Source organism: Polyodon spathula, chromosome 3 (genome assembly GCF_017654505.1).
Source record: "Polyodon spathula isolate WHYD16114869_AA chromosome 3, ASM1765450v1, whole genome shotgun sequence".
NCBI classification, from domain to species: Eukaryota; Metazoa; Chordata; class Actinopteri; order Acipenseriformes; family Polyodontidae; genus Polyodon; species Polyodon spathula.
This window is the reverse complement of record NC_054536.1, coordinates 46,404,640-46,432,482: the sequence shown is the minus strand read 5'-3', so window position 1 is coordinate 46,432,482 and position 27,843 is coordinate 46,404,640. Positions and strand designations below refer to the sequence as shown.

The 27,843-nt window shown below is 38.1% G+C and overlaps 1 protein-coding gene across 5 annotated transcripts in view; it reads right to left on the bottom strand.

Moving 5' to 3' along the window:
- Positions 1 to 27,843, bottom strand: part of LOC121313126 (arf-GAP with SH3 domain, ANK repeat and PH domain-containing protein 1-like) — a 259,165-nt gene that overhangs the window by 83,781 nt on the left and 147,541 nt on the right. For all 5 annotated transcript variants that reach the window (XM_041245320.1, XM_041245316.1, XM_041245315.1 and 2 more), the window contains 4 exons: positions 9,332 to 9,401; positions 4,741 to 4,828; positions 4,488 to 4,536; positions 1,355 to 1,518 (listed from right to left, as the gene is read on the bottom strand). In XM_041245320.1, the coding sequence (XP_041101254.1) occupies positions 1,355 to 1,518; positions 4,488 to 4,536; positions 4,741 to 4,828; positions 9,332 to 9,401 (371 nt within the window). The remainder of the gene's footprint in view (positions 1 to 1,354; positions 1,519 to 4,487; positions 4,537 to 4,740; positions 4,829 to 9,331; positions 9,402 to 27,843) is intronic.

Genomic DNA, 27,843 nt, shown 5'->3' with positions numbered 1-27,843 from the left:
CTGGTAACATTCTGCTGAAGAAAATAGTCCCTAACATAATTAGAATAGAAAAACGACATACACATCGAGAAAACAGTTTTTATTATTATTATGACATTGCCAGATAAATTAACTGTAGGATTGTTGAATAGTCTGTGTAGAATAGAGTCGGACTAGAAACTGTCCGAAACTGTTGTTGGAGGCGGGGCATCATTCAAGCAGGAAGGGAATGGATTGGCTGGTGCGGAAAGAATTGAAACAGGGTTGGCAGTTTCACTGGCTGATTTTGTGGGAGGGTGTTGTTTGGTTCCAGCCGATGACAGAACTGTGGACCAATCGTGTCTTCCCTGTTGATTTAGTAGCTGCGAATTGAGCCTCCATTACGGTGTCCAGTCACAGACATTTCGCTTATCTGTAGACTAGCGTCAGAAAGTATCAATGTTTATGTAGCTTTTATGTTATCAGATTAGTTGCAGATTAGAATGCAAAGGGGAAAAGCTGGTATGTATGTGTAGATTGATTTAAAATTTAATACACAGTTAAGCACTTCAACGTTCCAGCGGGCATCTATGCAATATAGAAGACCGCTAGATCTGGAAGCTGATTGGCCTATCGCACTCCATCATTTTCTAATGAATAATAATCTACCCTAATTCATACACAGGCTCCACTACTCCATTTACCCCCTGATCCTCTGTAATCTTTTTTATGTTTCTGGCAGAGCTTGCACATCATTCCTTGCTGTAAAAATACATTTCCATTTTTCCCCCCAACATAACATCATACCCACCATCACAATATTTTGTTTTGTATGCACTTTTAATACAGAAAAATAAAACGGCCTTACTATAAACATACAATAAGACAAAGAATTCTTCCAATATGAAGTTGCTCTTCATTGACTATATCAAGTTGATCTTTTTCATTTTTCCTCATTCTCTTTTCCACATTTCCACATTCATTGTCACTATTTTGCATCGAAAAGACATTTTAACATTTCAGCCTCTCAAAGTGCTAAAAATGGAAAACCCATCCCTTCAACTCTCTGATTGGTTAAATGTAGTGTCAAGTAACAGAGCTGTCATGTGGTTCCAAGATTTCTTTTTCACTCAGCGTGCACAAGTGATCTTGTCTGCTAGCAGCACAATCAATCCTTAATGTTAAAGACATAGTAGCATCTGCAAGGGTTTTGCAACTGGGCGGCCTGGCTGAGAAGCCTGGGGAGAACTTTGTGTATTAACATAATAAATGCAGAGATGTTTTTCAGACGTAGTAGGGTAAACAATATACATATTGAGAACATGAGTAAATGAGGATTATTTCTCTCTTTTTAGTTTACAGTTTTACAAACAGAATTTAATAAATGACTTCCTACCTTGGGCTCCGCAGTCACAGCATACTTCATTGCCAGGCATTCTCAGAACATCTTCAATAATGGCTTTAGTAAGATCTTCTAAGCTGTTCTCACCAGTGCTCTGCTCCCCCCGGAATGCCATGTTTAAAGCTTCTTCTTTATTGTTGGTTAACACAGATATCCAACTACATTAATGACATTTAAAATGTTTTTTAAAAATAAATAAATAAATAAATAAATAAACAAAGTCCTTAATTATTCAGTTCAACAGTTCAGAGCCTGTTTTATTTCAATCAAGCCATTAGCACCTGGTTGGAACAGGGTTCGAATGGCTGAATGAGCCACAAGTGAGTACTACGTCATAGATGTCTGCTAATATTCTGTAGTTATGGCTGCTTATTTAATTATTGTTACTAACTAGGCTATATTTTCAGCCAAAACTGACATCTTGTGGGTATAGCATTACATTACAGGTGAGCAGTTCTCATTAAAATCTTCTGTTAATTTTTGCAAGGACCATACCTATTTTTAAGATTTCCATTACATGAGAATACATGTTGAACTTCATGCAATTTGAACTCGGCTCTCGCCAAGATAAGCACCAACTAAGACGTAGCTTTGCAGTAAACTAATGTGATCCATCTGCATCGACTTCCATTTGTGTTGTTTTCCATCTGATGATGTAGATATCCTTCTGTCTGGTGTTGAGTGCTGAAATGTAATGCTGGCTCCAGGGTTCAGCTCATTTTGCCTCCCCAACGCATTTGCACACACAACAGCTGTGATACTGGCTCCGGGGATCAACTCAGTTTGGTCTCCCCAGCATAAAACAGTCTGGATTGAGCTAAGCAGGGTACATCTCTGGGGTATTCAAGTGGGTACCTTCCATCCTCTGTGTTTTGTTGACTAGCCCACTACACCTCAAGAGGGTTCAACAGTGATTCTGGCATCCCAGCATCACCCCCCTCCATCCCCCACTCCGCTCAGCCCAGCTTACTTACCTGTACATCAACATTGTTTTCTTTCTATTGTGCTTGATATCCCCATCCAGAATCATTCCGTCTCAACAACAGCCAGTTGCTGCTCCTTTCTGCAGCTTCAGATAAGTTCTTCACTGTGCAACGCAACTCTTGGCCACTGAACCCGACGTCTCTGAGAAACCACGTTGTAGAGTGTGCCACAAAACCTCGACAACCCACCTCCACTGAGTAAATTCGGACTCTCCATCCTCGCTGTTCTGCTTCAGCAGCTATTTGAGCATACCGATGTTTCTTCCTCTCATACGCCTCATCCACAGCATCTTCCCATGGCACTGTTAACTCTGTTAACCAGATGAACAAGGTGTGCTGATCCAGACCACAAGATAATGTCTGGTCGAAGGTTCGTGATAATAATCTCAGGTGGAAAAATAAGCCGTTCACCAACACCTATCAGCATCTTCCAGTCTCTAGCAGCTTCCAGTTGTACTGAGTGAGGCTTGATTTTAACACCTTTTCTTGGTGGTTGCTCTCCTAGACAGAGGAATATTGTCTTTTGTGTGTAATGCTTTGATGGAACTGGTGGCAACTTATTGGTCATGTTATGCTTGTCTACAAATGCTAATGCCAAACATCGCAGCACCTGGTCATGGCGCCAAGTAAACCGTCCTTGGCTAAGACCCACCTTTAATCCTGTCAAAATATGCCTTAATGTTGCAGGTAATGAACACAAAGGACATGAGGGATCCTCACCCACTCAGAGGTTTAGGTTCTGCGGTGATGGGAGAACATCAATGCTTATCGGATGAGGAAACTGATCCTGCTCTGTTCCATTGTCCATAGGTCTTGCCAGCCGATCTTGCGTTGTTCCACACTCTCCCATCTCATCCATTCTTCCTGCTTGGCCTGGGAAACAACCTTTACGCACCTGATCTTCTCCTCCTGCTTTTGCACTGCATTGACTACCAGCTTTCTCCGTTGAGCCGGGGTTGCCTTGTGCCACGAAGGAAGAGCTGAATTGCGACCAAAACCTCCTTTCCATAATATCTCTGATTCGAAGGGCAGCCTTAGCATCTTTCACAGCTTTCTTTGCCGTCCATTTTCTTCCAGTTTTCAACATAGGTGCTGCCTCCCTTATGCATTTGTCACGTGAATCTACTAATGTCATTTCCAGTCGGACTTTGGCGCACTTAAACTCAGTTAGAACAGAGATTGGACGCTCTAATCAAAAAGCAGCTGTCAACGGTAAATTTGGTTTCTGCATATCTGTGCAAATAGATCTGATTTTATTTACAACAAATGTATTTTCTCATGCATATTAGACATGTTGCTCTTACTACTCAGTTACAGTACAGAGTGCAGCATACAGTGCTAAACACAAGCAGATTTAAACAGCTGTTTCATACACATCAATAAGTTGACTTGGAGTACATTGTGGGAAGGTTTGACCTCTTAGAACTACAGTATATGTATAGAAAGAAAACTTTGAGATTCTTTAAATCTTCAGAAGATACGTCCCGTGTTCAATGAAAATCTGCTGTATAGGCAATAATAAAAACTACTAACAAGTACTGAATATGAATTGACCCATGCTTAAGGACAATGGATTTCATTTACCTGTAGTTTACCCCTACAACTCATCTACAAAGAATTAGCATTTACCTAAGTAATGTCTGTTAATACAAAATTAGAGCTACTGTTTATTTTGTTAGTTTTAATAATGTAACAGCTTTATTTTATTTAAATTGACTCATATTTGTTTTTTCATCAAAGGTTTAGGGATAAAATATTGTTGAGAAATTAATTAATTAAATGAAAGTAGGATGTTCTTATGCACTAACAACTTTTTTAGTGATTGTTTTTCAATTATTCAAATCTATAGAGTGCATGTTCGTCTGGTCCTATTTAAATTGCAATATATGCCTGCCAACTACTTAAATAGCAGGCAGGTGACTTTGTAGAAATATGTTCCACAGTGCCAGACAAAAACATTTTTTTATAGTGTTATCAGAATAGACTGTAGAAAAAAAATAAAAAAATAAAATCCTTAGATCTAACCTTTACTGTCTCATATGTGAAGTTCTTATTTTAATTCCGGACACTTTATATATTCATAGCAAATCGATGCGAGTAACAGAACTTTTTATTTTTTTCATTATATAAATCAAGTTTCTTACATTACAAACTCTTGTTCATCTTCTGCCTGGAAGTGATATGTTCGATTATCTGAAATACAATTATAATAATTAGAAAAAAGCGATAAAGGAGCATCTTAGCTACCAAAATCAGTGAAAACTTTTCTTAGGTCATGCAGTAAAATATGTGAACACTCTGAAACACAAGTAATATTTATTGTCACCACAGACATTCAGTTTTTTGTTTAAATACAATTAGGTTTAACATGACACGTTAATATTGTAACAAACTTACGGGATATCAGGTCAAAACACTTCTTGTCTTCTCCACTTGGTTTTACTTGACAGGTGAGAAGGTTCAGTTTTACAGGCTGTCTGTTGGACTAAACAAAGATATATATTAAAAAAAAAAAAACTTCTGTTAAGTGGTATTTTTTATATTTAAAAATTATTTGTACAGACAGTAATAAAATATACAGTGCTCTCAACCACTTATACACCTTGGAAATGTAATTATAGGGATAGAAATAAGACTCCATACACCAAAGATCAGTGGATCAAAAACTGGTGAAAACTTTTTTTTTTAATTATTAATTATACTTTTATACTAACACAATGTATTAGTTTTTGTTCATGAGTGTGAACATTCAAAATTCTAAAAGTGTACTACATTTTATACGTTAAATATTTGAATGGTTATAGTAAAATTAAAAGTCCTTGCTTGAAAACTATCAACTACTAAGTTTTTACTTTTTTTTTTTTTTTTTTTGCTGAGAGAGGTGAACAGCTATGGGCACATCTACTGCATCACATACATTTTTTTTTTTTTTTTGGATTGAGACAATTAAAAAAAAAGAAAAAAAAGCCTAGATTAACATAATTTAGATGTTTAATTTAACATCACGTAATCAAAGGATCTACAGAACAATATCGCAAAAGTCTACCAGAGGCCACAATAGTTGTACAGTAGTATTTAAGGCATGTTGAATTTCGAAATGTCACATTTTTAAATGTCACAGTTTTTCATTAAGTATGGAAAACTACAAAGCGGTATTTAATTTAGTTTGTTAACTTATAATTATTCTACAGGCTTCACTCGACACTGTGAAGCAAAATGATTTAATTATATAGGCAGATGCAAAACTTTTGGCCATAGCTGTACTGCTAATTCACTCTATTCTACTACATACATTACAACTTTACCTGCAATACTGGCAAAATACAATAAACACAGCCTCGATTTACAGTGGTCTGTACTGTATAGCGAGATGTGTTTATATATTTCACCCATAATATTAATGTTATAGTTTGTTACATATGATGTAACAATATTGAAGCTACTGCACTAACAGGTAACTATGATGTGATAGGTGTTACTGAAACGTGGTTATCTGAGAGTGATGGGGACGAATATAATATTTGTGGGTATACACTGTATAGGAAAGACAGGCAGGACAGAAGAGGAGGAGGGGTAGCGCTATACATAAGAAACAGTCTTGAAGCCCAGGTGTTAAACCTGGACAAAGAAAGTAAAACCGAATCAATATGGGTCAGAATAACAGACAAAAATTCAAAAGGCATAATAATAGGAGCATGCTATAGACCGCCAGATTCAGACGGTGAGCACAATAATCTGTTATACAATGACATTAGAAATGTGTGTAGCAAAGGAGAAGCCATACTAATGGGGGATTTCAACTTCCCCCAAATAAAATGGGAAAACCCGGTGGGTAGCGCGAAGGATGAAATAGAAATGGTGGAAATGACAAATGACTGCTTCCTAACACAATTTGTGAAGGCACCAACTAGAGGGGAGGCATGCCTTGATTTAGTCTTTTCAAATAACGAAGATAGAATAACTAAAACAGAGGTCAGAGAACCACTGGCAAACTCAGACCACAACATGGTCTCATTTGAAGTGTTTTTTAAATCCCCAAAAATAAAGACTAAAGTTAAGGTTTACAATTTTAGAAAAGCAAACTATGAAGGCATGAAACAGAGACTAACAGAAGTAGATTGGAGTAAAATAGAGGAAACACCCACAGAAGAAGGATGGTTGTTCTTCAAAAATGTAGTACTAGAGGCGCAAAACAATTACATCCCTAAAGTAGACAAATCTAAATGTAAAACTAAATTGCCAAAATGGTTTAATAGATCAATTAAAAAAAATATTCAGCGAAAAAAGGCACTTTACAGAGCGTTAAAAAAGGACCAAAAAGAAAGTACGCAGAAAGAGTACACAGAACTGCAAACGCAAGTCAAAAAGGAAGTTAGAAAGGCCAAGAGAGAAATAGAAATGAACATTGCTAAGGGAGCTAAAACCAATTCCAAAATGTTTTTCCAATATTACAACAGCAAGAGAACATTCAAAGAGGAGATTAAATGTTTAAGAGATACAAATGGCAAAATCGTAGAGGAAGAAAAAAAAATAGCAAATATATTAAATGATTACTTTTCACAAGTTTTTACAAAGGAAGATACTGACAACATGCCCCACATGTCATCCAGTTCCTATCCAGTTTTAAATAACTTTAGCATAACTGAGGCAGAAGTGTTAAAGGGACTAGGAGCTCTTAAAATAAACAAATCCCCTGGGCCAGATGAGATCCTCCCAGTAGTACTCAAAGAAATGAAAGAAGTAATTTACAAACCGCTAACCAAGATCATGCAACAGTCTCTTGACACAGGGGTTGTACCGACAGACTGGAAGATTGCAAATGTAATACTGATCCACAAAAAGGGAAACAGAACTGAACCAGGTAACTACAGACCAGTAAGCCTGACTTCTATTATATGCAAACTTATGGAAACTATAATAAGATCCAAAATGTAAAATTACCTATATGGTAACAGTATCCTGGGAGACAGTCAAAAATGTTTTTAGGAAAGGGAGATAATGTCTAACTAACCTGCTTGATTTTTTTGAGGATGCAACATCGATAATGGATAATTGCAAAGCATATGGTATGGTTTATTTAGATTTCCAGAAAGCTTTTGACAAAGTCCTGCATAAAAGATTAATTCTCAAACTATTTGATGTGTTACTTTATTCTGCATACAGCAAAAATGATGGTACTCACTTGTGTACTGCGCAGCTAATGCAATACTGTAGCTTTAATTGGAAGGCCGACACGCACTGGGATGTATGCTTCAGTTAGGTTGTGTTTTCGTGTGATCTTCTTCAGATTGGTTTCGGGTTAAGTGAATTTGCTGCATCGTGGTCATTCACAAGACAACCCCACCCTGAACACGGGGTTCTAAAAATTTTAATTAATCCCATGGGTTCACCCCTAGATGGGGGCGTATTTCAGGTTGGGGTCTTAAATAGATAATATACATACATAATATATATATAATATGTAATTAATGTTTATCTATAATGGGCAATTTAAACTATAGTGTGCAATGTTAACTGTGCAGCACAAAGAGAGACTTACATCAGCAGGAAATTAACAGTTATTCTCTCAAGGACTATTGGCAAGGATTCAATTGCGGACAGGATGCCTGTGATGTGACACCCCAAACCTCATAAAAGCTCATAGAATTCCAAAGCGATTGATCTTTAATGGGATGATTGCCCCCGTTTTGATATTTACTTACCCTTATTTACCTTTAATTGCTTCCCCTTTGTTGCTGTATAAGAAACTTGAATGTAACTGCCAACCACTAAAAGCTGAATTTAGAACTGATCTTTGGACCTTAGCGGCATTTACAAACTGAAGGAATAGGCTGATAATTCACAACTGTGAAGAGACTCTTAGAGATTCTTTGACATATACAAATTCTCTCTCGAGTATACGTCCAATTGAATGAATAAATAAAATAAATACAAAAAAAACTAGTATTATCAACTGTCATCACATTATTATAATTGTGCTGTTCTACTTTAGGTTTAAGCGCAAATGAACAGTAATATGGGAATTAAATAACAGTCAAAGACTGGCTGCACCATATATGCAAAGAAGAGCGACCAGAATTATTCTGGGCTTAAAAGGCATGTCATATGCAGACAGGCTAAAATAATTGAATCTGTTCAGTCTTGAACAAAGAAGACTACGTGGCGACCTAATTCAAGCATTCAAAATTCTAAAAGGTATTGACAGCATCGATCCAAGGGACTTTTTCAGCCTGAAAAAAGAAACAAGGACCAGGGGTCACAAATGGAGTTTAGAAAAAGGGGCATTCAGAACAGAAAATAGGAGACACTTTTTTACACAGAGAATTGTGAGGGTCTGGAATCAACTCCCCAGTAATGTTGTTGAAGCTGACACCCTGGGATCCTTCAAGAAGCTGCTTGATGAGATTTTGGGATCAATAAGCTACTAACAACCAAACGAGCAAGATGGGCCGAATGGCCTCCTCTCGTTTGTAAACTTTCTTATGTTCTTATGTTCTTATATGTCCTCAGCTGCTTTTCTCCAAACAGGTACTGGCATGAGATAGTAAATTAGCATGACACTGACAACAGTGTACTGTGATGCTAATAAGTTATAGTTGGAAAAAATGCCAATGAAGGCATGACAGTTCAGTGTGTGCCCAAGCCCAGTATTGTACACGAGTTAATAGTACAGTAGGCAGAACATTATTTTCAAAGTTAAATACCTGTTAGATGTTACAATTTGCATGCCTTAATTAAACAGTACTTTGGTCTCGGTGAAATGTGCCTTTCCCTGGCAAACATTCCTGAATCTATCCAAAATGGACATTAAAGTTTTAAGTACGGCACTACAGTAAGTTGATGGGCGTTAGTTAGTTATCCTTTCAGTTAAGATTTTTTTTTTTTTTTTTAAATAAAGCCTGAAAATGTTACTTGTGATTGTTACGTTGCTCCCTAAATTGGCTAATATTTTATCTAAAGTAAAAGGACGGTCTAAAATAAAACTTACTGTCGCATGTGAGATTGTAAGTATGCCATTCTTAACAGAGCACTTTCTTCTCTGCCAAACTTTTCTTAACCTGTAAAAAAGGACGATACACATTAGAAGACATTTCCCCTAACTTTTCATTAATATATAATGCTAAGGAGTACATTTCTCAATAGTCTTCAAATATAGTCTCAGTATATATTCCATGCACTTCACAAACCTCCATGTGACCATGTTTATTAGGTCTTGTACCCTCCACCCCCACCCCCACCCCCCAAACACACACAGAAAAATAACTAAAGAAAATAAATCCTCAATTCTACAGTTTTTTGTGTTTTCTTTTTAATTTTAATTTAGCATTAAGTATGTACAATTGTCTACAGGAAATTACATCTGAAGAAAATATTATTTAAGACACTATTAACGCATGTTTTTAGGTTAGAATTTGGACCAAGTTTCTTAGGCAGATTAAAATGTCACCATTTAAATCAATTTCTAGACTTTAAAATCTTAATAGCTTTAGAGATCACTGATTCATTACAATCCTGGACTGCTGTCAAGCGCCTACTAGAGAATGTTAGGTTATTACCATAACCTTGGTTCCCTGAAACAGAATTTATGGCGAATGACGTTGAGATCTGTGCATGCAGTCCTTTTGTACCCTTGGGGGCAAGCATAACTGTGTCACAGGCTCAGCTGAGCAGCTTTGGTATATAATATTCAGGTTTCAGGGTCTTTAGGAGGTAAACACCCATCAGGTGATGGTTACCTTTCCTACTTGAAAGGGAAGTACACTGTTTCATAGTGTATTACCTCTGGCCTATGTTTTAAAACATTATGAATATTTTATATAAATCTCAAATATGATCTATTGCATAGGGACTTACTGAATGTCAGCTTACACAGCATAGCCTAATGTACTGTAATACAGTTTCAGTGTCTTCAGAAACCCACCCACAATTAAATAAAAAATCTAAACTTATACTCCATAAACAATTTGATATTCATTTCTCCTTTGTAGGCCTATCATTTAGGATGAGAGCTTGTGATAGGTTGTAACCAGGGTTAGGGGGTTGAATCAGAGCCATAATTGGCTCTGGGTTGGACCTGTCTGGTAATCATGGGGATAGCATGCGGGCAGGGTAACTTTAAACCCAGGGCAGAATGAACAGTCATGACAGACAAATATGAGTGTAGACTGTGCAGCAAATAAAACATTAATCACTGGTTTCACAGACCCTGATCAGCACCAATCTTGGACTATCTAATGTTAAATTACATAAGCTAGTCTAGGAGTAGTGCTATCGGGGGTCTGTGAAACCAGCCATTAGTATGTTACCCGTATATTTGAGGTTTTAATAATAATAATAATAATAATAATAATAATAATAATAATAATAAACAACAACACAGTATGCAATTGAGAAATGGAGTGCACAAGAGACTGTTTAAATAATAAACTCGTAAGCAACATATTTCCCCCATGTTTTGTGTTTTAAGTAAGAGGTTATATTATGATTAATTCTACCAGTTATAATTTCTTCTTTTTCCCTATATGCTACAGCTAATGCCTCCTCCTCCGGGGAAGTCCATCTTCTCAACATTTTATTTATTCTGCTTGCATACAGAAACACTGTGTATAGTTACCTCCTTAGTTAACGCACACGCTGCTTAAAAATCGGATCACTGGAGCCAGATTTTGATCCATTTAGTACAACGCTTTTTCAAGATCCAGCTCCACTGAGCCCAGATCCGATCCTGTTTTTTTTATCTTGTTAGTACAACCAGCCCCCGGTACCCACTCATATCTCATATTAGAAATATAATGAGTTCTGGTTGGAAATCTCCTTCCAGACCTGTGAGGGCACTAAGTAGTGAAAGGGAAAGTCTTTGGACAGGCTGGCCTGACACTTAATTTCCAGGGTTGGGAAGTTGGTCAGCCTGGAAGAACTCCGTGAACTCCTGGCGAGACTCCATTGCAGGAAAGTATTTACCTAGAATGTAAACGAGGTAGTAGCTACAAGCAATAAAGGCAGCTGCAATCGTTTACCAACGGCTCATGAGTGACAGCATAAAGGGGCAGGAGAATCGTTAATCTTTTCCTTTGCTTAGGTTTGTGCATTGACCTGGAAGGACTGTGAGATCCGTAGTAGTTGCTGCGTGAGAAATAATGAATTTGCTAAAAAAAATATTCATGAGTGTTGTGTTTATTTGTATTGTCTGTTAGTAACTGGCTATGTTTATTAAACCACCAGATGGCTAACACGAATCTGGAGCTGTCGTCCTGGGTCAGCATAAGCTGGATCAGCACTGTACCAATAGTCACAAAAATAACCCTGTTTATCACCCACCATGAGCACGACTGCATGCCCTGAGGACTGGTGACCATGTCCAGTGTTATTGTGGGGCAGATAATTTGTGTTTATTGTCTGGACTGTAACCCTGTTTGTCACCTCTGTGCATTACACATCGTTGTGTATTGCCGGGGTTTATTATTTGTTTGCCAGTCCTGGATTATAAATAAAACACTTCCTGTACTGAATTACAAATCGTCTGTGATTATTCCTGCACTGCATCACTGATACACCTGTTCACAATCAGCAGCCACTTTGCCACAGGTTGCCATGAAGATTACCTTGCAATTTTCAGTAATACGCTGGCTAATTATTATTTTCAAAATGTGAGTAAAGAACAACATTTTTCATAGCTTTTTGACACCTGATAAAAATGAAATGCAGAGGAAATATTAGCAGCAAGTAATGTGTATATTTTAAGTAAAACAATATGTATTTGTTTCCAAAACATGCAGCCACCTAACCCTTTCCCTCCAGGGCTGTAACCTATTAGAACACATACTAACTTATTTAAACTCTCAGCTACCTTTTTTTGTAAAATGTTAAACATTTAAACATGACATGAAGTTAAAATAATCTGATAAGAACCACAGAAGCACAAAAACAATTTCTTAAAAGCTCAGCTCTCCAATTATGATGGTTTATTCTATTTAAAAATAGTGCTTTAATTGTGGTGAGTCAAAACCACTTTCATGTTGTGGGTTTTTGATTCAAAATCCTCCACCACTTACCTGTCTTAATTCTATAACATTTAATATCTATAAGTAACCAACTTAAAAAAAAAAAAATGTCAGACTGTGGCAAAGTGGTTAACAGCAGAAAATAGTTATGTTTTTATTACACGAGTCTGTTAGTGTGTGAATTAGTGCTCATGGTGCAAATACAGCTATTGTTGGTACAGGTGCAGTGCTGTTCTGGGTTTGCTCTGGCCTTTGGCGACAGCTCCAGAACGTGTTAGCTGTCTAGTGATAACAAGTAACAAATAGACAGAACAAAACAAACACTCATGATTATCCAACAACAACAGAGGTCCTTCTGGGTCACTTACAGTGGCTCTCAAAAGTATTCACCCCCCTTGGACTTTTTCACATTTTATTGTGTTACAACATGGAATCAAAATATATTTTTAAAATTTTTCTAAATTAATTACAAATACAAAACAGAAAATAATTGATTGCATAAGTATTCACCCCCTTGAGTCAATTTTTGGTAGAGGCACCTTTGGCAGCAATTACAGCCATGAGTCTATTTGGATAAGTCTCTACCAGCTTTGCACATCTGGACATTGCAATTTTTGCCCATTTTTCTTTGCAAAATTGCTCAGTCTCTGTCAAGTTGGATGGTGACCTTTGGTGAACAGCAATTTTCAACTCTTTCCACATATTCTCATTTGGATTGAGGTCTGGGCTTTGACTGGGCCACTCCAGGACATTGACATTTTTGCCTCAGACCATAGAATCTTCATCCACTTGGTCTCAGAGTCTCCCACATGCTTCTGTTTTTTTGAAGCACCCGACATTGTTACAGTGTCTCCCAGCTCAGCCTTGGAAGACTGTAACTCCTTTAGAGTTGCCATCAGCCTCTTGGTGGCCTCCCTGACTAGTGCCCTTCTCGCCCGGATACTCCGTTTTTGAGGCCGGCCTGTTCTAGACAGATTCAAAGTTGTGCCATATTTTCTCCATTTCTTAATAATGGTCTTTACTGTGCTCTGGGAGATATGCAATGCCTTGAAAATGTTCTTATATCCTACCCCTGATTGTTGCTTTTTTTTTTTTTTAAAGATTGTTGTTCAAAATGAGTTGGATTATAATGGTCAGTAATAGCTGGTATTAACATAACCCAGATTTATGCCTTTGTTATTGTTGTTTATATCAAGTGTTCGAGTATAGTACTCATTGTGTTCATTTATGAGCATATTCCATTACAAATAGGCTCAACAGATTATTATTATTAGTGCTACTATCTTGTTGCTATGGATTGATTATGCATGTGTATGTATGACAGTGGGGTGCACTGTGGTGGGTGACTGTTTCGCACGCTCGGAATATTGCTGGGGATCATTTTATTTTATTTTATTTTTTATTTGTCTTCATGATATTCAGTGCAACATTCTAAAAATGGCCGACGCGATTGTGTAAGAACTGCGTGTTACACCCTACTCTAGACCGCTTTTCCACAAATCCAACCCCCAACCCCTCCCTCAAAATCAGCCTTGACTATTTGTTCATTTCTTGAAAACCTATGGTATCTCTGACCCATGGCGCTTTCTTTTATCATCAGCAAGGCAGTACTCTTTTTTTTCACCTGTCCATCAAACATATTCCCGTACTGATTATTTTTTTATAGATAAAAAATTGCTTCCCATGGTCCACGCATGTATTTATCATAGTATAGTAATTTCAGATCATGCTCCCTTGACATTGAAGCTGGTATTTCCCAACCAAATAAAACCCTGTCGCTCGTGGAGGTTTAACCCCCTCTTGCTGTCAGATCAAAACTTTGTCCAATTTATCCCCCCCCCATATAGACCTTTTCATGGATACAAACTCAACTCCTGGGATATCTTCAGCTATTATATGGGAAACCCAAAAGGCATACTTACGTGGCCAAATAATTTTGTTTAGTGCTAGAGCAAATAAAGTCCGAACAGGTCAGCTGTCAGAATTAACTGACTTTATTTTAATGTTAGATCAACAGCATGCTAGCTCTACAGATCCAGATCTCTATAAACAAAGATTGTCCTTGCAAACTGAATTTGACCTTGTGAGGCGAGAGTGTATTAAATGGAATGTCCGGACAGTAATTTATGTGTACAGAAATAAAATAATTTATTTTTATTATCTATACGCAACAAAATAATTAAATAACAAAAGCTAAAAACTAAATGGTGTGAGGGAAGGAGTGCAGGGGTGAAATCCAAAACAGACCGTGATAACTCGTCTTTAATCGTCTTCGTGGCGAACCATACATAAACAAAAAAAGACAAAAGAAATGTTAGTGTTTTTAAAAAAAATCCCGCTGCACCAAACTAGTCTCTCCTTCCACCCGTTACTCCTCCTATTTTACTTTCGGACCAACCCCGAACACAGTAGTACGTTCCCTTTAGTATGTAATGTCCCGCCTCTGTAGTGAGTGGAACACCAATCCCCAACTGACAAGGGTCCTTATCCTTCACTTGACTCCAGTGGCTGGAATTTACATACTCGTACTTCCGCCCCTCACAAAGATGCCGCCCCTCAAAAGATGACTTTTGCCATGGTCACGAGATCTTGGTAAGGGAAGTCCCGAATTGGTTTGATGCCATCTACTGTCGGGAGGCTGAATCACAGACCGAAATCCCTTTGACTCATCACAGACCTGCTCTCCACAAAACAGGCAGAACAATTAATGACTAAATCTCGATCTGCAATATATGAACATGGTGACAAGGCCAGCAAAGTTTTGGCACACCAGTTACGCCAGTCTGCAGCCTCACATCTGATCTTGCAAATTAATGTGCCATCAGGCCAGCCTACAACAGACCAGCAGGAGATAAGTGATCAATTAAAAAAAAAAATTCTACTCGGCTCTTTACACATCGGAATCGTCCTCAGATCCTTTGTTAATTGTCTTTTTATGAGAACCTCAATATTCCAACAGTTGATCCACGACCTAAAACTGATCTAGAAGAGCCATTATCGCCAGATGAAATAATGCAGAGTGGTAAATCTCCTGGCCTGCAAATTTAGCCATAGTCTTTGTTGAGTGATGTGTTTACAGAATCTTTTTTGTCTCTGTCTTTACATTGCTTAACATTGCGCAAAGCCTCCATATCACTACTGTTGAAACAGAATAAAGACCCTCTCGAATGCAATTCGTACTGTCCTATATCCCTCCTTAATGCAGACTTCAAAATCCTTGCTAAGATCCTAGCACACCGTCTTGAATCAGTTTTCCCCTCCATAGTCTCCTCGGACCAGACGGGTTTGTGCAGGGTATACATTCGTATTTTAATCTTAGACGACTGTTCAATGTTATGTATGCTCCTACTTCCCCTTGCCTGAGGTTGTTGTTTCACTTGATGCAGAGAAGGCTTTCGATCATGCTGAGTGGGACTATTTATTCGCTACTCTGCACAGGTTTGGCTTTAGTCACAATTTTATTTATTGGGTCAAACTGATGTATTTCTCTCCATCAGCCTCAGTTCGTACAAACAACACACAGTCTGAGTACTTCCCTCTCCACCGTGGTACAAGACAGGGTTGCCCTCCTCTTTGCCATATCCATTGAAGCGGGATATCCAAGGTATAATTAGAGGGGGTCGACAGCAGAAGGTATCTCTTTATACAGATGACCTACTGTTACAGTGGCTTGCGAAAGTATTGACCCCCTTGGTATTTTTCCTATTTTGTTGCCTTACAACCTGGAATTAAAATGGATTTTTATTTGGATTTCATGTAATGGACATACACAAAATAGTCCAAATTGGTGAAGTGAAATGAAAAAAATAACTTGTTTAAAAAAATTCTAAAAAATAAATAATGGAAAAGTGGTGCGTGCATATGTATTCACCCCCTTTACTATTAAGCCTCTAAATATGATCTGGTGCAACCAATTACCTTCAGAAGTCACATAATTAGTTAGATTGCACACAGGTGGACTTTATTTAAGTGTCACATGATCTCTGTATATATACACCTGTTCTGAAAGGCCCCAGAGTCTGCAACACCACTAAGCAAGGGGCACTACCAAGCAAGCGGCACCATGAAGACCAAGGAGCTCTCCAAACAGGTCAGGGACAAAGTTGTGGAGAAGTACAGATCAGGGTTGGGTTATAAAAAAATATCCGAAACTTTGAACATCCCACAGAGCACCATTAAAGCCATTATTAAAAAATGGAAAGAATATGGCACCACAACAAACCTGGCAAGAGAGGGCCGCCCACCAAAACTCACGGACCAGGCAAGGAGGGCATTAATCAGAGAGGCAACAAACAGACCAAAGATAACCCTGAAGGAGCTGCAAAGCTCCACAGCGAAGATTAGAGTATCTGTCCATAGGACCACTTTAAGCCGTACACTCCACAGAGCTGGGCTTGATGGAAGAGTGGCCAGAAAAAAGCTATTGCTTAAAGAAAAAAATAAGCAAACACATTTGGTGTTTGCCAAAAGGTATGCGGGAGACTCCCCAAACATATGGAAGAAGGTACTCTGGTCAGATGAGACTAAAATTGTGCTTTTTGGCCATCAAGGAAATCGCTATGTCTGGCGCAAACCCAACACCTCTCAACACCCTGAGAACACCATCCCCACAGTGAAGCATGGTGGTGGCAGCATCATGCTGTGGGGATGTTTTTCATCGTCAGGGACTGGGAAACTGGTCAGAATTGAAGGAATGATGGATGGCACTAAATACAGAGAAATTCTTGAGGGAAACCTTTTTCAGTCTTCCAGAGATTTGAGACTGGGACGGAGCTTTAACTTCCAGCAGGACAATGACCCTAAGCATACTGCTAAAGCAACACTCGAGTGGTTTAAGGGGAAACATTTAAACGTTTTGGAATGGCCTAGTCAAAGCCCAGACCTCAATCCAATTAAGAATCTGTGGTATGACTTAAAGATTGCTGTACACCAGCGGAACCCATCCAACTTGAAGGAGCTGGAGCAGTTTTGCCTTGAAGAATGGGCAAAAATCCCAATGGCTAGATGTGCCAAGATTATAGATACATACCCCAAGAGACTTGCAGCTGTAATTGCTGCAAAAGGTGGCTCTACAAAATATTGACTTTGGGGGGGGTGAATACTTTAAATTGTCGACGACATTGTTGAATATTGACACTTGGGGGGGGTATGCACGCTCAAGTTTTCTGTTTTTCTGTCTTATTTCTTGTTTGTTTCACAATAAAAAAAAATTTGCATCTTCAAAGTGGTAGGCATGTTGTGTAAATCAAATGATACAAACCCCCAAAAAATCAATTTTAATTCCAAGTTGTAAAGCAACAAAATAGGGAAAATGCCAAGGGGGGGTCAATACTTTCACAAGCCACTGATATATTTCAGATCCTATGTCCTCTCTCCCCCATACATTAGCTACATTACAGCAATTTAGTTGTCTTTCTGGTTACAAACTCAATTTAGAGTAAACTCTTTCCTATCAATCCGGCTGCCCACCGATGCCCTCTTGATAACTTCCCCTTCAAAACTGCACTCAATAACTTCACCTACCTGGGTATTTCAGTTACCCACTCATACAATAAACTTTTTAAAACTAATTTTACTCCCCTTCTAGAGCGTATTAAACAGGACTTTCTTCGTTGGTCCACTCTACCTCTATCACTTGCTGGCCGCATTAACTCTGTCAAAATGAACACACTCTCTAAATTACTTTACCTTTTTCAATGTATCCCTGTTTTCATAACCAAAACACTTTTCAACAGCCTAGACAAAGCAGGTTCCTCATTTATTTGGAACAAACAGTGTCCCAGAATCTGAAAAGATTTCCTCCCGAGAACAAAACCACCAGGGTGTATGGCCATACCTAATTTTCAACTTTACTGTTGGTCAGCTAATGTTCTACATTTATTGCAATCTAGTTTAGTTGCAATCTCATTCCCAAATAGACAGACATGCATGGCTGGTGAGGGAGGCTGCTTCCTGTCAGGGTACCTCACTGTCTGCCCTTCTATGCTCCTCCCTTCCTGTCTCTACCTTCCATTTCAGTGTTAATCCACTGCTGTCAATCCCTCTGTTTTTGGGCTCAGTTTAGATGGAAATTTGGTATACAATCCATGTCTATGTCTGCCCCTGTGGATGTAAACCATCTATTTCCACCCTTGGTAGAAGATTCTACTTTTAGTGTATGGTACAGAAACAGTATTAAGTCACTGAGAGATTTATACGTTGACAATAATTTTGCCTTATTTTATCAACTTGCCCAAAAGTTCAATTTATCACAAACCCACTTCTTTCATTACTTGCAAATTCGTGATTTTGTGCGTAATAAATTGGCTCAATTTCCTCTACGACCTCCTGAGTCAACTATTGATTCCATACTGGAGATCTGTCCGGCTGGTAGAGGAGTTATATCTAAAATAAAATGTATATGGAACCCATCCACAAAAAGGGAAACAAAACTGAACCAGGTAACTACAGACCAGTAAGCCTGACTTCTATTATATGCAAACTTATGGAAACTATAATAAGAGCCAAAATGGAAAATTACCTATATGGTAACAGGGTACTGGGAGACAGTCAACATGGTTTTAGGAAAGGGAGATCGTGCCTAACTAACTTGCTTGATTTTTTTGAGGATGCAACATCGATAATGGATAATTGCAAAGCATATGACATGGTTTATTTAGATTTCCAGAAAGCTTTTGACAAAGTCCCGCATAAAAGATTAATTCTCAAACTGAACGCAGTTGGGATTCAAGGAAACACATGTACATGGATTAGGGAGTGGTTAACATGTAGAAAACAGAAAGTACTGATTAGAGGAAAAACCTCAGAATGGAGTGTGGTAACCAGCGGTGTACCACAGGGATCAGTATTAGGTCCTCTGCTATTCCTAATCTACATTAATGATTTAGATTCTGGTATAGTAAGCAAACTTGTTAAATTTGCAGACGACACAAAAGTAGGAGGAGTGGCAAACACTGATGCAGCAGGGAAGGTCATAAAATGATCTGGACTTCATGGGCATTCCTCTTCGTAGAGCTCGTGTATGGTACTGACTCAGGATTCAAGATTTTATACCATATGGGAGATCTCCAAATTGTATGAAAGACAGGAGTTTTTGTAGCTCAGAATGTATCCTGAGACTGGGGGAAGCTATAAAAAAGGCCAAGATCTCGGATACATTGTGAAAAGATTTAAATCAAGGGAAATAATGTTCCAATGCACTCTCCTCATCTTGAATATTGTGTGGTCATGGTCACCGCTATAAAAAAGATATTGCTGCTCTAGAAAGAGTGCAAAGAAGAGCCTTTTCCGGGCTGGACTGTCTATGCAGACAGGCTTGAGTTCCCTCTTGAACAAAGAAGACAGACCTTACAAGCATTCAAAATTCTAAAAGATTGACAGTCCCACCCAAGGGACTTTTTCAGCCTGAAAAAAGCTTTTTGGGAGTAGTGGGCATGGTAAATGTCTCTTTATCTGGGCTACAGTCAAACATCTTCAAAATTCTAAAGGTATTGACAATGGCCTTTGCAACTCCTATTGGCCAGGTGCCTTCAATTTGATATTTGGGATTGGAAACAAGCTGCCCCACCCTCATATGTTCACTGGATTAGAGATGAAATGCAATCTCTATCCATGTTAAAAACATTGTGGGAAGAAGATTTGGGAGAAGATCTTGCAGATGATATCAGGGAATCTATTCTGGCTCATGCATTCCTCTTCGTCAGCGCTCGTCATGGGCTGACTCAATTCAAGATTTTATACCGTCTCCACTTGTTCAAAGTCAAGTTAGCCAGAATGTATCCTGAACTGGACCCAATCTGTGACAGATGCAAATTAGCTCCTGCTTCTCTCATTCAAATGTTCTGGTCATGTCCCAGGTTGGCTCCTTTGTGGACTTCTGTGTTTGAGACCCTCTCTCAGACCTTACAAGTGCCGATTGATCCCACCCCTTTTGTTGCGCTTTTTGGGGTAGTGCCTGGTAATGTCTCTTTATCTGGGCTACAGTCAAACATCTTGGCCTTTGCAACCCTATTGGCCAGGTGCCTTATTTTATTTGGTTGGAAACAAGCTGCCCCACCCTCATATGTTCACTGGATTAGAGATGAAATGCAATTTCTGAAATTAGAGAAAATAAAATTCACACTCAGGGGTTCCACGGACAAATTTCAACCTTTTCTTTCCCATGTTGAACAGAGCAGACTGCCCTGCCTTCCATAGCCTGTAAAATAGAAGACTTGATTTTTGTTCTGTTATATTAGATTTTACCTGTACTGTCCTGTTAAAATCACTGTCATTCTCTCTCTCTCTCTCTCTCTCTCTCTCTCTCTCTCTCTCTCTCTCTCTCTCTTTTTTTGTAATCTGTTTTGTACAAGTTCTGTTACTTCATATTACAGTTTATTAATGCATCAACTTCTTGAAAAAACAATAAACAAAGTTAAAAAGAAAAAGAAACAGCACAGTGAAATAATGGAATCAAAACTGAATCAACTCAAACAAAAAAAATATATAAAGGTTTGTAAATGGGCTGTGAGTATCCTACAAAATGGGGTCCAAGAAAAAGGTAGACTTGCATTTAATGTACTTTCTAAGGACGGGTTGAACAATTTTATGCTGGCTCCATGAGGAATACAGACACAGCATATCAAGCTTATGTCTGTGAGTTGGTACCTTACAGCAGAAAAGTGAATTTAGCGACAAAGTGAAAGACAAAACAACACACTATCCCTCTGTAACAGCAGCTGAACTGGAGAAGCTAAGAAAAAAGAATAAAGTGAGCACTCACACAGACACATCTGCAAGCTCACCTGCAGCTCCCCATATGGCAGTACAGTGGATAATACAATTCATTCACAGCATGTTTTTTTTTAAACTGCACAATGTCTGGCAATGTTCAAGTGAAAATATATTCCAAAAATCAATGACCTACACTACCGGTCAAAAGTTTTAGAACATCCCCATTTTTCCAGTTTTTATTGAAATTTAAGCAGTTCAAGTCCAGTGGATAACCTGAAATGGTACAAAGGTGAACTGCCAGAGGTTAAAAAAAAAGTTTAGGTTACCAAAAACTGAAAAATAATGTACATTTCAGAGTTATACAAAAAGGCCTTTTTCAGGGAACAAGTAATGGGTTAACAACTTACAGCTGTTCTGCTGCAATGGAAGTAAATTAAGTCTTGAAAGTTGATGCTAACAATTCCTAAAGGTGTCCCAACTTTTGTTGATTACTTACAAACCCTCTGTCTGAATAAAAGCAGTGTTGGAACAGACTGTGTTATTACACCCTCTTAAGCATTATTTGGACAGTATTGTACTGCAGGAAGTAGTATATTGCTATCATAATGGCGAGAAAAAGGCAATTAACAAAGGAAGACAGACAGACCATTATAACCCTTAAAAGTGTAGGTCTTTCCTTTAGAGAAATTGCAAAGAAAGCCAAGGTGTCAGCGAGTACAGTTTCCTACACCATCAAAAGGCACTTGGAAACTGGAGAAAACTCTGACAGGAAGAGGTCTGGCAGACCCAAAGCCACAACAGAATCAGAAGACAAGTTTCTGAGAGTCAACAGCTTGCGTGATAGGCGGCTCACAGGACAACAGCTTCAAGCACAGCTTAACACTGGTCGAAGTAAGCAAGTCTTAGTTTCAACAGTGAAGAGAAGACTTCGAGCTGCAGGTTTGACAGGTTGAGTGGCAGTAAGAAAGCCATTGCTAAGATGGTAAAATAAGAAAAAGAGGCTTGCCTGGGCCATGAAGCACCGCCAGTGGACCACTGAAGACTGGAAGAAGGTCTTATGGACCGATGAATCAAAATTTGAAATCTTCCAACTGTCAAACATGGAGGAGGAAGCATGACAGTCTGGGGCTCTTTTGCTGGATCCAGAGTCAGCGACTTGCACAAAGTGAGTGGCACCTTGAACCAAAATGGCTACCACAGCATTTTGCAGCGCCATGCAATACCCTCTGGTATACGCCTAGTTGGTCAGGGGTTCATCCTACAGCAATATAATGACCCAAAAAATACCTCCAGGCTATGTCAGAACTACCTTAGAAGAAAAGAACAAGACGGTAGGCTTCAAATCATGGAATGGCCAGCACAGTCTCCAGACTTAAATCCCACCGAGCTGGTTTGGGATGAACTGGACAGAAGGGTGAAAGCAAAGCAACCTACAAGTGCAACACATTTGTGGGAACTTCTGCAACAGTGTTGGGAAGATATTTCCGAACAATATTTGATTTCCATTGTAGAAAGAATGCCATGAGTGTGTTCGGCTGTTACATCTGCAAAAGGTGGCTACTTTGAGTCAAAAATTTAGATTAAATTTTGTTAAACAAAACGATTCCATGATTTCTTTTTTATCTCCAATTGTTTATTTGTTCTATGTGTTAATTTCAGAGTACATTGAGACATTAAACTGTGTAAATTTCAATAAAACCTGGAAAAACAGAGGTGTTCTAAAATGTTTGACCGGTAGTGTATAATTAAAGTTAATTAAAGTTTTATCAGATTTATGTAATTTACTAAGTTCAACCCTTTGCAGTCCTTTGCAGGTTCTATGTCGGACCAGGTCCGATATTACAATTTTCTCTTTCCAGTCCAATGTTGGTCCCTGTCTGATATCATCAAAAAGACGTAAAGCACAGGTCGCTAGTCGTTTTTTCTGCAGAAAAAGCTGAGAAAACCTTTCAATGGCTGAGTGAGACCGATAGGAGCCGGTAAAAAAGGGTGTACCTCATAGCTCCATGCACTACAGAGATAACACGGACATAAACAAAGGAGGTAGCTGCTTCTGCATCCAGCAGTCAAAGAATATCACAGACCTTTGCAGAGCTTTTTGAGATGTTATAGTAATAAAATAATGACTTGGATCACATTATTCAGGAGTTCAGTGATAAAACGAATGATCAGGTGAGGATTTATCAGTATGCATGTCTATAAAGAGGTATGTAAAAAATACAGTGAACAAGGGGTGTGGCTTGGCTGGAGATACAGTACTGAGTGTCCTTTTGCGATCCAATGCCTTTTAAACCTGTTTTACTCTGAATTAAAATATTTTAAACAGTGGGTGTAAAATAAACAGCGCATGTGAAAATAAATTGGACATGGCATGCCTGACAAGCGCTGAGTAAATGAACTGCAAAGGGTTAATATGGCAAGCCAAAATGGCTGCTAAATAGACCTGCAATGTAGAGGGGGATTTCCTCTCATGAAATAGGTCCTGTAAAAATTGCAGTATAACTGCCATGGGACTGGTTGTGGGGTCAAAACCCTTAGGCAAGTGCCACGTCTGAAAAATACCTCACTTGTACCCATACTGGGAACAAGTGGCCACTGCTCTGGCATTCTGCCAGGTGTCAATATCCCTATTAGATGACCCCAGACGGCTCAAATGTTGCTGTTCAGGGGCCAGACCCAGAGCCGCAGGCTCAATGGGTCGGGATCTCACACGTCCCCCATGTCTGACTGAGCAGGTAGCTGTGTTTTGGCTATCTCCAATATGCATCAGAGCTGAAAACCAGTCTCCTGGGGCCGGATGTACTAACAAGATCAAAAAACAGGACTGCATCTGGGCTCACTGGAGCCGGATCTTGAAAAGGCGTTGTACTGAACGGATTAGGATCTGGCTCCACTGATCCGATTTTTTTAACCACCAATTTTTAAGAAGCTCATGCGGTAACTAAGGAGGTAACTGTACAGTGACTGCGCTTTTGTATGCGAGCAGACTAAACAAAATGTCAAGAAGGTGGACTTCCCTGGAGGAGGAGGCATTAGCTGTAGCATATAGGGGAAAAGAAGAAATTATAACTGGTCGAATTAATCAAAATATAACCTCTTACTTAAAATACAAAACGTGGGGAAAAATATTGACAGCTGTCAATGTCAAATTTTATATGGAATATATAAATGTATTGGGTAACGTTACTATATAAAATATTTCTAAACATACTGGGATATTTACAGTAATTATATAGACTAAATACTTCGTTTTGTAGCAAAAGAGAAATTAGCTTCAGCTCACCGGACAGGGGGAGGTCCTCCTCTGTCAGAAAGCCATAGGGCCGTTGCAATCTTGGAGATATTACAGGGGAGGCCACATGTGGAGGGATTGAGGGAGGCTGAGAGTCAGCCGGAGGTAAATGCTACAAGAAAACAGCACTTGAGCAAAGTAATTTACCATTGTTAATAATCAGTTAATTTAGTGTTAAATATATTTTTAATTATTGTGCATTTTTTTAGGACCGGACTGCAGATTGTATAGAAATGTATTGAACAACTATTCTTTTTTTCCCTATAAGAACCAAATATTACGTGACTACCATACTGTTAATAGATAAATATATTTTATTTCATAGATACACAACAGACTGAACAAATTACTCAGAAAGAGTAGATAAAAAAAGAAGATGACAATAGAGGATGACATTTTAATATCAACAAAAAGGAAATTAGAATTTGAAATTGAAAAATTAGAACAAGAAATAAAAAAAAGCTGAAAGAAAATTAATTATTTACATAAAATACAATGTAGTTGTTGTTATTGAAATAAATAAATTAATTAACAAATATGAATGTTATTTAATTATGCAATGTTGTTAATAAATAAATACATTTGGAAAGGTAACTGTTAATTTACCAATAAACTTGACCAATAAGAATTAAACTGTTTATTCTGTTTTAAGAAAAACAATTCTCCATAATATAATACCTCATAATTTGTCCTGCTTGTGTAAATTACACTATGTAACACAATTTTTGTTCCTGGGTAGTAAATGTTATTTCCTAATTGCTTATGCATCAAAAGTATAGAAAATGGCTATTATTCCCCACAAACTTTGCTTTTGTGACCAGGACAGTTATATTTCAAAATATCACTATTTCCAATGGGAAAATGGGCACATGTGTGTCTTTTCATTCACATAAAGTCAGAAAAAAACAACATATGAATCCAAATTAACATGTATTTATACTAAAGTAATACAAAAATGACTACAAAAGATTTAGAAGTGAGTGTTTTTCGAGATTTACGATTATACTGTAAAGTTTTAAATGTAAAGTGTTGACCAAGCTCTCCTGTGCAGGTGTTTGGGGGTGAAGGTAAGGGTGTTAACAGGTATCACTTCAGGCAATACCCACTGTCACCCAAAAGATGTCCAATATTCTCTTCTAAGTAAGTAAAATCAAAGAGATGTAATAATCACATATATTTAACTCGGTCACTGTTTTATATACTATACTATATACCGTATATGTTTTATACACTATACTACTTAATTTTATTATACTAATTTTATACTACTATTTTTTCCTATTATGAACAATGTAAAATGTAGTTATGAAAAGATGAAAGGGTGTAATCATTTCAGATAATTGCCTGTGATACCATATTTGGATTGTTATTTATTTTGTTACAAGGTATAAAAGTTGTTATTTCTCTTTAAACTGAGGTCTTTTATAAATGTTTCACCTTACTCTCTCAAACACTAGAAACCGTGTGTTTGGTTACTGTGTAGATGAGATGATTGTGGTACCAGTACACAATGGAATACAATTATGTAACTGCCCTTTTTTGTACCTCTGAAAGTAGTAGCCTAGTAGTAATAATAACACGTACGAGATTCTAGATAATTGCACACACTGGAGTTTCTAAAAATCCACGAGTTGTGGCAAGATCCTGGCCATTTTGCCACGATGTTAGAGATCTTGTAATCTGCATCACAGATTATCTAGTAATAAAAAGATTTTTTTTAAAAAAGGAACATTAATAGGCTGCATGCTATTGCGTTCTAAGTTTGATATACATTTATTACAGATATAATGCAGTTAACAGAATTCACCTGAACATTTATTGAATGAACTTGCTTTCTATTCACGTAAACTGGCTCATCCCTTACAGGTGCAATAATAAGGTCATAGGTGCCGTCAACAACTCCAATGACACCCGGAAAGCCTAATCAAAGAGTGAATAATAAACCTTTCTGAAATCTGTATTGTCCTTATTATTTAAACAATCTCTTGTGCACTCCATTTCTCAATTGCATACCGTGTTATTATTATTATTATTATTATTATTATTATTATTATTATTATTATTATTATTATTAAATCCACAAATATACGGGTAACATACTAAGAGCTTGTTTCACATACCCCCGATAGCACTACTCCTAGACTAGCCTTTGTAATTACATAGTCGAAGATTGGTGCTAATCAGGATCTGTGAAACCAGTGATTAATGTTTAAGTGTTAATTGTTGCACATTCTACACAGTATTTGTCTGTCATGACTGTTCATTCTGCCCTGGTTTTAAAGTTACCCTGCCCGCATGCTAACCCCATGGTTACCAGACAGGTCCAACCCCCCATCCACGGTTACAACCTATCACCAGCCCTCATCCTAAATGATAGGCTGTCACAAAGACGGCTGAAGTGGGTGATGTCAGACTAGAATCAGGAACAAACAAATAAACAACAGAGAGGTGGAGTTTGGTGAAGCTGAGCGATTGTTTGTGCTCAGCATTTAATAATGAAACAGACAGAAAATAAAAGGTTGCAAAAGACAAACAAAACTCAGGACACGGCACTGGCAGCCAAAACAAATAGACAAACAAAAACGAACTACACACACAAACACGGTAAGCTGCTATTATTATATATGTTACTTTTTTACTTTCTCCTTTCCACGCTCGTTCTCCACTCACCGAACACACATTGCCACATAGGCATACAATAGCCCAATGAGAAATTAGCACAAGCAGACGACAAAGAGCAGGGAAGTACTGTACTTATACCAATACACAGTATTATGTAGCATGTGTACGAGTGTTCACATTATATTATATTGAGTGGTCAAGTTATTATTTATTAGATTTTTTATTTAAATAAAGTTTCTCATACCCACTTTTTTGAAACAATCCTCTTTCAAGTTTGCTGAAGGAAAGTGGATGAATTGATTCATCTTTGATATAATGGCAAGGGAGACAGAGTGTATTGCTCGGCTGGCGGTTGATTTATCAACCCCAATTATGTCTCTGACTACTTGTTGATAGCTGCCTGTTAAAAATCTCAATGTTAAACAGACTTTTAACAGCTTTGCTAAGGCATGGCTGCACTCCGTCGTCGGCCCAACTATTGGATCAACCATGTTTGTTAATTTAATTATGGTACCCAGTGTTAACCCAGTGGTACCAAAAACCTCAAGAGGGTTTTGCTATCTTTAAAAACCTGACCTATACGTGTCCGACGGTTTCGAATAAAACAAATCACTCCATTTTTCAAAAGTGGGATCAAGTTCTGATCCTGCTTAAAAACAAGATCATGTTTGAGCTCAGATTTGAGCTCAGATTGAGCAGTGATCTGTTTATTACAACACAACTAGGATCAAGATCAAGATCTGATCCCGGATCCAGGATCAGATCCATTTAGTACAACACCACTGGGATCAAGATCTGAGCCCAGATCTGGGATCGGATCCCTTTAGCACAACTAGCACCTGGGCCAGTAAGGGGTTACTAATAGCACCCTGG